The sequence below is a fragment of the Melopsittacus undulatus genome, chromosome 11, assembly GCF_012275295.1.
Source record: "Melopsittacus undulatus isolate bMelUnd1 chromosome 11, bMelUnd1.mat.Z, whole genome shotgun sequence".
Classification (NCBI taxonomy): Eukaryota; Metazoa; Chordata; class Aves; order Psittaciformes; family Psittaculidae; genus Melopsittacus; species Melopsittacus undulatus.
This window is the reverse complement of record NC_047537.1, coordinates 20,031,991-20,045,234: the sequence shown is the minus strand read 5'-3', so window position 1 is coordinate 20,045,234 and position 13,244 is coordinate 20,031,991. Positions and strand designations below refer to the sequence as shown.

Sequence of the window (13,244 nt, the reverse complement as noted above, 5' to 3'; positions counted from 1 at the left end):
AACATCAGTGTGGTGGCTCCGTTCAGAATACCATTTTTTAGGCAGTGGTCATGAAAGGTAATTTCATACCTTCTCTGCAATTAAAATGGATAAATTTTACTTGCCCGCACAAAGACTGACATGCAGAACTTTATAGGACAGGTAACAATGATGGAAAACTGAGGCACTATCATTGGAAATGCTAGGAGCACATTAAGAAGAGGGAAGAGCATTCATGAGTCCTTAACAAGCAAAGATCAGATATACAAAAACTCCTTAAAAAGCCTTTTCATGTCAACTACTGAATTAAAATCTGCAGTTTCAGCAAGTGGGGTAACGTACAAGCCATCTACAAATGAGGGTTCCACCATCTAGATTAACTGAGATGCTGGTGTTGCTTGACTGAATTCACTGTCACATCTGCAATAGGCCAGTGTCCAAATGCAGAACTTTGCATGAAATTTCTTGCACATTTTCAGCAAATCCAGCTTTCTGCTGAGTCACCAACGTAAGCACTTCAATGAGAAGCACAGTTACCAAACCAGCAAAAACAGAGGCGAGATGTTTGAAGAAAAAGAGATTTCTTCAATTCCTTCTCTAAAGTATATTTGCTATTATTGCTAGATGATACTATCTTCAATCTCAGTTTCCAATTACACAGGTATAAACCTACAGTACTGCAAGTGTTTTACCCAGAACAGAATCCAGCATCCACCTTTCTAATTGTCCTATAATGGCTCCCTGTATGAACAGATGGAGACCAAGGAAATAAGTGCTCTATTTTAATAGTTGCTCTTGCTTTTATTTCCATTGCTATGAAATTGGCTTTTAATTCACTTTCATTTCCTAAGTTATTTTCCTACAATTTCTTTTGGTATAAATCCCATGTAGTAACCTACATCTGTCTGAAAAGAAAAGCCACCCTTTGATTAGAGCTGGAATGCAGTATCATATACTGTGTGCTTGGAAACCTCTGCAGAAAGAAAACATGTCTGCTTTAATACATCTAGCTTGAGGCACCACGGGGTGAGTTGAGGACAACAGAGCAGTGGGTTTGAAATAAAGGAAAAGCAATGTCCCTGCCTCTCTTGGCTCACCCATACATAAACTTCAATGCTATTTACGTGACTTTTGTAACAGTTTGGGGTAAAAGTAATTCTATCTCCCTGCAAAAATTGATTTGCTGCCTTTTCTGTCTTTGAGGAGACTGTGGAAGTCCACCTGCAAAACGGGGGCTTCCTGGCACCTCTAAGAATTAAAACAATATGACAATTTCAGCAGCAAGAATAACTTGCTCTTAATTCAACAATGGTTCAAGACATATGTGCAATGGAGATGAATTATATTTTTCACCAATTATTTCAGTCTTTTAAAGGAATAATAAAAACCCCTATTATATTAGTTATTTTTCACTATATTCTGAAAGAACAACAACATATTTGTTCAATTCACTTCCTGAAGCTTCTGGAACATACAACAGAACTACCTCTTTTTTCATGCATCTTTCCTCCAGCATCAGAGAAGGCAATTGAAATAAAATCTTTCCTATAGCTTACAACAAACTCCTACAGCTTTTATCAAGCAGGTCTTTGTAAAAAAAGCTTTCAATTCTCTATCTAGCAGGCGTATTATTGTGTCCTGCTGACATCAGCAGGATATAAACCACAGTTTGGATTTGGTTATAAGAAATAATACTTCCCCCCCCCCTTTTTTTTTTGTAAATAACGGATTTGTACTGCATTTTTTCTCCTAGTCTGTCAGAAAAGTGAACACTACAGAAATCTTATCATTAAGGAAAGCCAAAACCAGCTTTGCTACAAGGGCCCAAGCTCAGTGCTTTGCTTTTTTGTTTTCTCGTTCCCCAGATGATTGCGTCTCCAAATGATTACTGCCTTTGAAGCTTTTGTGGAGGTTTTCTTTATGCTTTAGCTGCTGTGTGATTGTAACATCTTCTCAATGGCACCTTTGCTCTAGTCTCTGGACAGTTCTGAGACATTTGTTTGCAGCATCTCCTGAAGAGTCACAGGTAACTCCTGGTGCAAAATGTTTTCCTGTAATTTGTTTTTTGGGGTGCACAACAACTGCTCCCTCGTGCAGTGTCCACCCTGAGCACCTCTCAGTGCGATTCACCTTAGGTAGTATAAGTATTTCTAATAAGCCACTATGGAAAGTATGGCTTTGGCTCTGTCCCATGAAAACATAGAAAGCAAACCCTATGGACACTGGAGGTATCATTTTCATGGGGTAGAAATCAGGAAAAAAAAAGTACTATATATGCAGAATATGAGAGAAGGCTTTTTTGGTGCAGCTCCAGTGGCATGATCAATGGAATAGAAGTTGCTTAACCCACAGCCAGTGATACCATGAAATGTCAATATTCTGTGATACTCAAGTTAGTAAACCTCCATTTACCTATCTGAAGTGTAAAGACTAGAGGATAATGACTTTTCTTCTACATGAATGGTACAGCAGTTGGAAAACTCTTGACTGTTTGATAAATGTACCTAAACGCTTTCTTTCCTGTTCCTTCACCCTCTTGCAGCAACAGAACAACTTATTCCACACAATGGAGCAGGATATGACCTCACAAAAAGTTATCAGTAACTAGACTTAGGTGAAACCACAGCATTACCTTCTAAAAATCTAAAAGAACTCTTCCACTTACCCAAAATATAAGGGCAAAAACCTGATATTTACACTTGTAAACCATTCAGGGGATAAGATTTTTCTTCCTTACCTCCTGGGTCCGTTATAAAGTCAAACACAGAACTGGGGAAGTTCTCAACATTGCAGATGGGTTTTCAAAACTATGTGAAGGACTGAGACACACATTTCATACTGAATTTCAGCTGGTTTTGTGACTGAGCCCTCTAGAACCCTTTGGGCAAGGAAGTCACAAAACCCAGGAAAGAACAAGTGTTATTGGCAATAAAGATGCAAATAAAGCAGATGGCAGCTTTTGTTATTTTACTCATTTTTCCATTAACTCTAGGTTTAAAATATGTTTAATGTGCTTTTACTTCAACTCTGACCCATTTTCCCCCAGAAGTACTCACTTGATGAAATACTTGATTCCGTCTGCTGTATAAGCTTCCTCCCATCCATAAGGCAGACCTAAGATGAAATAAAGAAATAAGGTGTGTTTCAAACCTTAAGTGGCTTAAAGAACATAGTTTTGAGATGATATAAATCAGAATGCTGTAATATAAAAAAAATTATAAATTAATTTTTGCTGTTTTGTAACAAAATAATTTAAACAATACAATTTAATAACTATTCGCTGTGCTGCAAAGCTATAAACCATTTCATGATACTTTCATGACTAGCATTTCCTTTGTAGAAGGTGACAGTCTGGTCAAATCACAGTGTAGTAATTGAGTATTTTTGAACTTTATTGTAATATACATCTACATAAAGTGACCAAACCCCTCCTGTGCCTGTCTTCTGTTGAGGTCTGTTTTTAAAGCTGTTAAATACAGATGCTAATAATGCTACAAAGTAGAAGTATGGGCAGAATGAAATCCTCTGCTGTTTTTTTTACTAAGCTGTGTATTTATACACAATTCGTGGGGAATTTAGGCACAAATTCCACATATCCACAGATTTGGAGAAAATATGTACAGATATTTCTGTTATATATCTTAGAAAAGGTTAATCTACTAAATGCATTACTTAATTTTGTGATTTACACTAATGTAATCAGTCAAGCTAATCTTAAAAATTCAATCTTGGATTTTGTTCTTAGGTTGAAAGTCCTATCCATGAGACTGATCAATAATACATAATACTTTCATTAGGGTACAATACTATATCACTTTAAAAACTAAATTCTCATAACAAACCTCTGCCTTTTCAATTACTGTTCATTCAACACCAACTGTTTGTAGGGTTTGAAAAGTGCTGGAGAAAGAAGCATCAGTCAATCTGCAAAAATGCTCCTGATGGATGCTTCTGTGACACTGCACTGTAATGCAGATAACGTGAAAGGTCCTGAAAACCTCCCTTTTTGGAGACTAGAAATATGTATATGAAATTAAAATATGCAAGAAAACTTATTCTGGAAGTGTTTTAGCTTGGAAGCCATCTCAAAATGTGTCTTAGGAGTTAAACTATTTTTGTGCAAGTCACAGTATCTCAAAGACCAGCTCATTAGAACCATCTGTGAGCCTGCTTTAGATTTAAAACTCTTATTTGGAAAATGTGCTGGCCTGCAAGCACCAGATGATCTTTGAAAGCTGCTTCATACCAAGGAATGCCCTAAGCACACACGTTTATTTTGGAACTTCTTTCTCAAAAGGCTCATTTTCTTCTCTCCCATCATCACAACTTTTGTCTTTCGTGTGGTCCTTCTTGGTCTGGAAAGGGCTAACTTCAGTTCTCAAAGATAAACAGTCATTACAGCTGCTGAATCATGACCTGGCACATTGAAGCAGGTATAAACCATCTGAGAAGGAGCTATACTTGTAGGCACAAAGTGAAGAGCAACAAGTCAGTCAGCCAAAACTCCATAAGTCAGGAAGGAAACTTGAGAATTAGTAATTGTAGAACAGCACCATTACTGTTCAGTACAGCTTGAAAAGCAAAAAGCTCACTGGCTTACCTCTCCTTTCATTTCTACCCCATATTAGTCATTTATCTCAGTCTTCTTCCCATTTTCAGTTTAGAACAGAGCTATACAATCTGTTCCTCAAAACATGCCACCTACTACCTTTCAGAGAGAATAATCCACAGCTACTTCCCTTTAAATACAAGGTAGTTGCTGCATAACAGTTTTCAGGCTCTGACTCCATGATGAAGAAAGGAAGAAAAGGATGTTTCAAGTTACAAATATGCTAGAAATGATCACAAGTTCTTCCTCTCCCATGAAATATGGGACCTTCCTTTAACACAGATATTTTCTAATCATTTAAATGGCAATAGGGTTCATCCTTCAATTGCTTCCATCTGCCCTGGCCTTTCCTCATGCCTGCATGCAACGTGCATGTCCAAAATAAGTAAGAACATCTCTTCTAAATTATAAATAGAACTTCAGCATCTGCTCTGTGCTCACACGGATCCCCTCTATCACCTGTTTCATTCATCAGTGATTATAACCCTTTTTTCACTAGAGAGTTGATTAATGTCTTTTTTTCTCATTTCTAAATGAAGAATGGTACGTAGGTAGCAATGAAAACTGATGCTCTGTATTCTTTTCTTAACACAAAAGACTTTGCTTTTCAAAAACACTGAATACATCTGTCAGCTATAAATTAAACTCCGGAGATATCTCTACAGTTTTATTTGCCTTTTTGACTATATATGCATTAGATTGTATATCCTATCCACTCTTTATATGCGTCAAAGTTCCACCTACATCTGCAAGTTTTTTAATGCCTTTCATTTCCACATTTCTACTTTTTCTCCACTGGTTTTTCACTGCGGTTCCCTTTACTCATTTCCTTCATGGTTAGATTTGCACTTGTATCTCTTGGTATTTCCCATGGTAGCCAGAAGGCTCTTATGTTTTGCATTGTGTTTCCCTAGACATCATCTTCACTTCCTTCAAGCTCCTTTCTCCATGAATCATTCATAAACTGATCTACTTCCTAGTGCTCTATTTTTTCCACACCCTCCAGGGTCAGATTTGTTGCCTGTCCTAGGACTTGCTTTGAAAGACTGCTAAGCTGTCACCTGGAGTAAATGGGAGGTACAGGAGCTCAAACCATCAGAAATACAGTCTGAAAGATACAAGATTTAGCCTATATAAGCCCTGGCAGCCTTAGGTTTCCTACATATTTATAATTTCTTCTGTGAATTGCTGCAGTCTTTGATGAAACTTCATGAATAATAGATCTTGGCTGCAGTTGTCTGCATATATCATCTTAAAAAAATTGCAGCTTTACAACATTTGAAAGGAATTTCAGCAGAAAAGGCAGGACTTCTTCCTATTCAAATATTTGTGACTATTTACCTTTTTCAAGGTAAAGAAAAGGTAAAACTGCAAAAGTAATTATGCCTGCAAGAGAAACAGATACAGTCCAAAGCATCCTTTGCCCAAACAGAATAAACAGTCTCCTGTATGTTAGCCAAAATACATTGCAACCTACCATTATTTTCCTCTAAGTATATGCATTTAATTAGGGTTAATGCAAAAGAGACTTCTATAATTTGATGTGAAGAATTGAAACAAAACCCCATTTGCTGACATATGTATACCAGAACTGTGAGCTGCTTACCGAGCAGCAAGGCAGAACCCCTGGTGCTTGCCTGCCTCCTCGGCTGCAAGATGCCTGCTGTGATAACATGATTGTAAAGTTAACATTATATAAAGCTGAAAGGAAATGAAACCCTAGGGCAAGCAAAATTTTCCTGACACTTGATAAAGTGCGGATTGCATCGATCTTTATAACTTCCTGGGGTTAAAAGGACAGAAAATGCATCAGCATTGACACTTGGCTGGTTTCAGTAAGTAGAAAGATCAGCATCAGCCCAAGTTATAAACTTATATGAAACAACAAACACTGAAGATTTTGTCTGCTGTTTCCAGTACACACACTTCCTCAATAAAAGCTGCATACAGTATGATCAAAGTGTGTCCCCAAAGCAAGAAGGGGGAACATACAGATGTTAGGAAAAAGCCTCATTGTATTGGAGAGTTACCAAAGCTAGAAACTGTGCAGTAATGTACTTGGGTGGGGTTTTCTCCCAATATGTTAGTTAAAAAAATATTAAAGCAAAAGAAATGTGGAGATCAGCAGATGAAACTAATAAAAGCAGATACCATAGCGTGAATGTTCAGCTGACTCAAAACTGGCAGTTATTTCCCTAACATCTAAATACTGCTGTCCAACTATGGTTCACTTCTTTTCTGACAAAATTACTGAAAGGAAATGAGAGATTTAGAGTCTATAGCAAGAATTGCTCAAAAATTTACTGCTCACTAGGATTCTATCCAGATTTGGCCAAAGTGAGACTATTTAAATGCTTCACGATAAGCATGTCCAGTGCTTTATATTGACCTTAAGGCCAGATTAAAACCCTGCTTCCATTATAAGCAGTCACACAAATAGTACTGATGAGTTTGAAAAGAGTGCTTAGGGATAGCTGCCTACCAGAGGGATAATCTCACCTCAAAACTCTTTTGTGAAGCAGAAACTTATTTCCAGCAGCATTCACAGCTTTGTCATTCACCATAAAAAGGATGTCTGGCTACAACTGGCTCCTGTTAAGGCTAAACAATTTTATGTCTGTGTCATTAAACCACCTTGTCTGGAATTCATATTAAGTATTGTGCTTAAGGGATGTACTATCTATCTGGAATTGAAAAGCCACATAGGACAAGTATTCTGTTTTACAATGAACGCATTCTTTGACCAACTACTGAAATAAGGATGCCTTTTTTCATGTATTCTTTTACCTAGCTTGACTTCTCCTGTTATACATACTTTTTTAAAGTACGTATACAAAGAGAGCACAAGCTAGCTCAGAACTGCCCTTTATTTGCCTCCTTATAATTTATTTATATTTTAGGTTCTCAAAAATGATGACTTCTTTTTAAGAAACAGAAACTACCTCACAAAAGTATTTCCGATATGCAAGACGTGCTTAAGGACATCATGAAGTTTTCCCTGTCACTTGATAAATGAGGTTTTGAATTCTGATCTCTTTTCAATACCCATCAATTCCAGCCCTTACCAACACTTAAATCTTCCTCACGTGGCCTTAATAATGATGTAAAATTCATTAGTTGAGATCCTGAATGCCTCTGGCTCTTCTCTCTGAGCTACATAGACAATGCAAACAGGAAGAAAAGCTGACCTGCAGATCCTACTTTAGCTGGTCTTGGGCTCCTGAGTGCTACAGGAATATGGCAATATCCCAGATAGGAGACTAGAGGTAACAGATGATGCCAGAGCAGCAGAGGAACTCCTTGGAGTCAGGCAATTTGACAGAGGTAAAGCAAAAGTTTGTGGATAAACATCCAGCCTTGCCTATCAAGTGTGTTCAATGAGGTGCAGGCATAAAAGGGCTCTTTATTTTTTGAGGCTGTCAATAACACATACTGTATTTTACTACTTATTTGTGAACTGAATATAAAAACTCGGGTTCAGAAAAACAGCTTTCAGAAGTGAGTACACACTCTGGCATTTGTTTGTGTGCCACTTTATCCTTCAGATCATTTCAAGGGCTCTTCCCACAAACAAATGTGTTTCATTTTAGGAATAATGGTCTGCTAAGGGGCCATTCCTTTCCTTTCTTTCATATATCAAATTCTATTATAAAGAAATTGCTCTTTTTCTTTTGTTGTTGTTAATTCAATAAAGCAAAGATGGAGTAAGTAGTTTTCAAGTGGAGACATCTGGGAAATACCAGCAACTGAAATCTGTGTTAATTCAGAATATGGTTGGCAGATTAGCTTTAGCTTGTCTCCCTTTGCTCTTGATCCTAGAAACCATGCTTCAGGACAAATATTTTTCTTTGGATGTCCAGGGCATGGTGACCTTGTGTTTTCTCATCTCCTATTAATCATAAAATACTGACCTATCTATGCTGGCAAACTCATTAATCTCTTATTAAAACAATTACATCTTATCAAGTCAGAATTCAGAATGAGAGCTATAAAATCATTTACTTTGTGTGTTGAAAAATTATATGATCAATTTTAAGACCTTAATTGTAATTTTGAAATTACACACTGTTATAAATGTGGTTTTTTCCTGTTCCAACACTTGTCTGTGAATAACTTGGTACAGTTAATTAGAAACAGTATGAACACAACAGAAACTGTAATACATGAACGATGACCAGCCAACTGACTGCTTGAAGGAAGAATGACCTCAGTCAGTATATGTGATCTGACATTGCTGTAGACATACTGCTCTCCTACCTAAACAATAAGGAAATCCAAATTTAGAACAAACTCTGCCCACCACATGCACTTGAATTCTTCAGAAATGAGAGCTACAGCCATCCGAGCAATGAGATTGCTGCTATTTGTCCTCAAGAAGGATAAACTATTATCTTCCTGAAACATTACTTCAAAAATATACCTTTTCAGAAGCTGAATACTGGAAATACAATGGAAAAAAACCCACCCAAACCAAATTGGACTGTTATTAAAATGAGAAGCAAAAGGTCTAAGTGGATGCTCATTTTTTTCCATGCGGGAGGTTAGCAGTGAACGTACAAAACAAGCACAACACTTGAAAGGGCAATAAAATACTTTCTTCTGCTTAGTTGATGGCAATCAAACACGTACAACTAATTATGCAGAAATGGCAGAAGTCACTGGAGCTTGCAGGACATGCTTTACAACAACATTATGATAAAACATCCTGACTTCTAAAGGGAACAGAAAGAATACAGCAAATGAAGTACTGAGCTGTCTGCTTCACCAAATAGAAGCTGTTCTTTCAAGCTAAAGTCCTCCTTTGAGCCCAGGGGTAAACCCAATGATTTATCCATTAGCTGCTGTCACAGGATAGAACCTGAGCATCTACACCAGCTACTGATGCAAAACCAGGAACTTTTTTTAGCTTGCAAAAAGCTGAAAAAAGACTGAAATTGAAATGCTGACATGAAAGGAATTTCAAGTACTACTAATGAGTATTATTTTTATAATGTAATCACCTTTCTGAGAAAAGGAATTATTTAGCAACTTACATTGAAAAAAACAAGCTTATTATTTCAAGACACTTATAAAACAATCAAGATGCATCCCATTTGGCTTACAATGCTTTTTCACATACCACACATCTGACAGTCAGAAGTTCACAATTAATTCTTGGGAGGCCTGACATACCATTAAGCAGTACATACTCCAACATTACAGCTATTTTAGTCACTAATGTAATATGTTTGTTTAGTCATCAGGTCAGTACAGTGTAAGCCCATAAAGGTGAGGCATAATGAAGGCAGAGAGGAGTTTCAGACTGCTGAAGACAGGAAACATTATGGTCCACAACTGGGGATCTAGACAGAAATGCCATGTAGGCTATAGAAATTCATAGAAGTACCTCTTGAGAACATTCTTGTTCTGACTGTTGGTCCAATCCACTTTCAGCTGATTAAAGAGAGGCTGGAATAACGTGTTCTTACTCCAGAAATACAAGCCTCTGCACACATTCACCACCAGGATCTGGTAATTAGGAACAGCCTGGAACAGTTCACTGTATAGCCCAGCTCTAAACCATTTCTCTTTTCCTCAGTTGTCCTATTCTCTTGCTCTCCTGATTGTCCTGGTCTGGAATTCATCCATCTCCTCCCTTCCTTACTGGATCAACTTCTCTTGTCACCATCTATTGTGCTATCCACCCACGTCCATCACTGTCATCTCACATTGCTCACTGACGCATGTGATAGTTAAATATAAGCTTTCTAAAAGCATTTATTGGTAACAAATTAAAATTACTAAAATTAGAATTGAGCAGAAATTGTCTGAGATTTAAAAAGCACTAGTATTACATGATATACCTTTCTTGCTAAGTAATAGCTTACTTTTTTGCACTGATGATGGAATTAAACTGTACAGGGGGCTGGCATGAACCACCTACAATTGAGAGACACAGGACTACTCCACTGAGCTCATTTCACACTAAGTACAGACCGAAGTCATACTTCTTCCTTTTGAAACAAGAATTGTGAAAAGTACTTAACACAAGATATCCTTTTACAGAAAGCACTGTAGTTGCACATAGGTAAAAGAAGGGGTTTATTTACAGGAATACATGACTTTAAAACCAGCATATTTTAAAATGAATGTCAAAAGTTCTTAGATACCAGGCTAGATGCCTTTCCTTTCTGATAAAAAACTGATGGGGAAAAAAATCCACCATGTGCCTAAATTATCATAATTCATTTTAATTCAACTATAAAGAATTCAAACATAATACCCGCAGAAATCACTAATGCAAAGCAAAATCTCAATCCTTAACTTCCAGTTACAGACTGCCTTTAAAGATGCTTATGGCATAACAGATCTAGCACGAGACTTATGCACATTTTCTACCTCATGTAGGTCTCCTTCCTAAGCACCAAGCAATTATGTTTTCCTCTTGCAAATTCTCCTGAAAATATACTTTTAAGAAGCTTCCTATATCATCCTTGGCAATTGACTTCATCTGTAGTTCTTTCCATTTCAATTATCACACTGTGCACCATATCCAAGGAGCTCTGCTAGCCCTCAGCTTCTCACTCCTACCCACTGAAAAGAAGTGAAAAAATGTGACAACTGAAGGAACTGACAGAAAAGCACACCAACCCTCTGAGACAAGACGAGCCCCGATAGCTTTAGCATACATTGACACTCGAAACAAAGGTCTGATCATTCCCCTCTCCCTGACAGCTTGCATCCAGCTCTCTCAGGATGCTCGTAGTTGTGAAGCCACAGAAATTAACTCAGCATTAACTGCACAAGAGTATGCACAACTCCTTTGGTTCAGCTCCATGCTATACTGGTTGCTTTAAGTTTTGGTACCTGAAATAATGAGACAGTTCTTCTGGACTGGTGTGCAGACACGTGTACCTACAGAGAGACATGGGGTTACCCACCTCTCTGATAACCAGCCAACTACGTCTGAACTGTACTTCATTAAGACCAAAAGACAAAAGAGGGGCGTCAGCCTTGAGACTGAGATGCTGAGCTGGGATTGAGACATCACAGTTCAATTCCTGTCTCACCTGTGTATTTCCTCTGACTGTGAGCAATCTGCATCTCCATGCTACACAGCATGGAAGTTCTATTCCTCCACCCCTCATGTCAAAACATCATACTATAATGAAGGATTAAGGTACCAAATTTCTAAGTATTTTGTCAACAGAAATTAGATGATGGGCTATTTAGCAAGTATTTACCATCTAGTAAAATTTCTGGAGTCTCCATAGTTACCAGAACCAAGCACAACTTGTATGGGAAGAGACACAAAGTCAATTAAATTTTTCATAGTGGGCTCACAGTATGAACTAAACGAGTCCATAGATTTTAAAGGTCTGCTCTTTAATGAAGTCTTCCTTCAGAAATGCTGAAAATTAACCTAATGAGCAAATTTTGATAGCTCATCTGCATTTTAAGGTATAATAATATCACTTACTTGGTTTTCATTATTAAAATGTTTTGATTTGAAAGTCAGTACAGACAGTGCCTATGCAAAAGCTGACTCATCTTTTCTCATTAAAGGTAAGTGAATGGAGAGAGAATAAATTGCTTTTCTACCAGCAACAACAGGGTTCTGAAATCTAGGTCACATTAAAGAACTGTCTTATATACAGGCTTTAGACATTGAATTGGCTTTTTCCTTGCTGTGAAACATTAGAAATCACACACATGTTCAATCACCAATAAATTGGCTAGCAACATGGTCATAATTAGTAATTCTTCATTTGATCAAGCTGTATTCTGTCCTTATTAGTGTCACCTTTTATCTAGCTTCTCTGCTTGTACATAATTACTGTAATGCTCTAACCCTCATACATCAAATTAAACAAGTGGGGTCTAATTTCTACATCCTGTAACAATACCCACAAGTAAGACCAGTTACGTGAAAACCATGTCATTCCTTGCTCACATTCAACAAAATATGCTTTTAGCCCAAATAAGGAGAGGCCAGGGATAATTCAGGATTTAAAACCCATTTGTAAATGGACGTTTCTTGGAATGTCACTGGAAACCAGGATTAGAATTTTGTAAGAGCCTGGCTAACTAGATTAGATGTTGAAATAAATAGGGTGTAATTCTATAAAGTCTACAAAGACAAAGTACTACCCTGGGTGCAAATAATCAGCTGCACAGAAGCAAGTCTTGTATGTCTAGCTAGCCCTTGGTTCAGCAGAAAAGGCTTTGGAAGTCCAGGAAAGCCCAAACTTCATACGATTCAGTAACACAAAGCTATAAGGGAAAGGGGAAACCATTTGGGGATGTAAGAGCTGGTGTGTCAGATACTGAAGCAAACAAATTTATCATGCCATTTTTGTCTCCAAGAGGCAGGTCTCAGTACAGAACTCAATATAATTTTGATGAATTTGAGAGAATTCAGGGAAACACAAGGGTGATGAAATGGCTAGAGACATGCTGTGTAAGTCAAAAAAATGAGCAAGGAACAGAAAACAGTGTAGAGATGATACAGTCTTCAAATATGTTAAAAGCTGCTACAAAGAGAAAAATAGTAGGGTGTTTCCAATAACTATAGGGATGAAGACAAGTAGTAATGTGCTTAAGCTGCAATAAGGAGGATTTATGCCAAAGGAAAAGCTTTCTAATGGCAAAGATAACTAGGGATGGGAACAGTTAG

At 37.5% G+C, this 13,244-nt stretch overlaps 1 protein-coding gene across 2 annotated transcripts in view; it reads right to left on the bottom strand.

Annotated features, from left to right (window-relative positions):
• The window catches only part of STXBP4 (syntaxin binding protein 4), a 66,842-nt gene that overhangs the window by 13,078 nt on the left and 40,520 nt on the right, over window positions 1–13,244 (bottom strand). For both annotated transcript variants that reach the window (XM_034067946.1, XM_005146158.3), the window contains one exon: window positions 3,036–3,093. In XM_034067946.1, coding sequence (XP_033923837.1) covers window positions 3,036–3,093 — 58 coding nt within the window. The remainder of the gene's footprint in view (window positions 1–3,035; window positions 3,094–13,244) is intronic.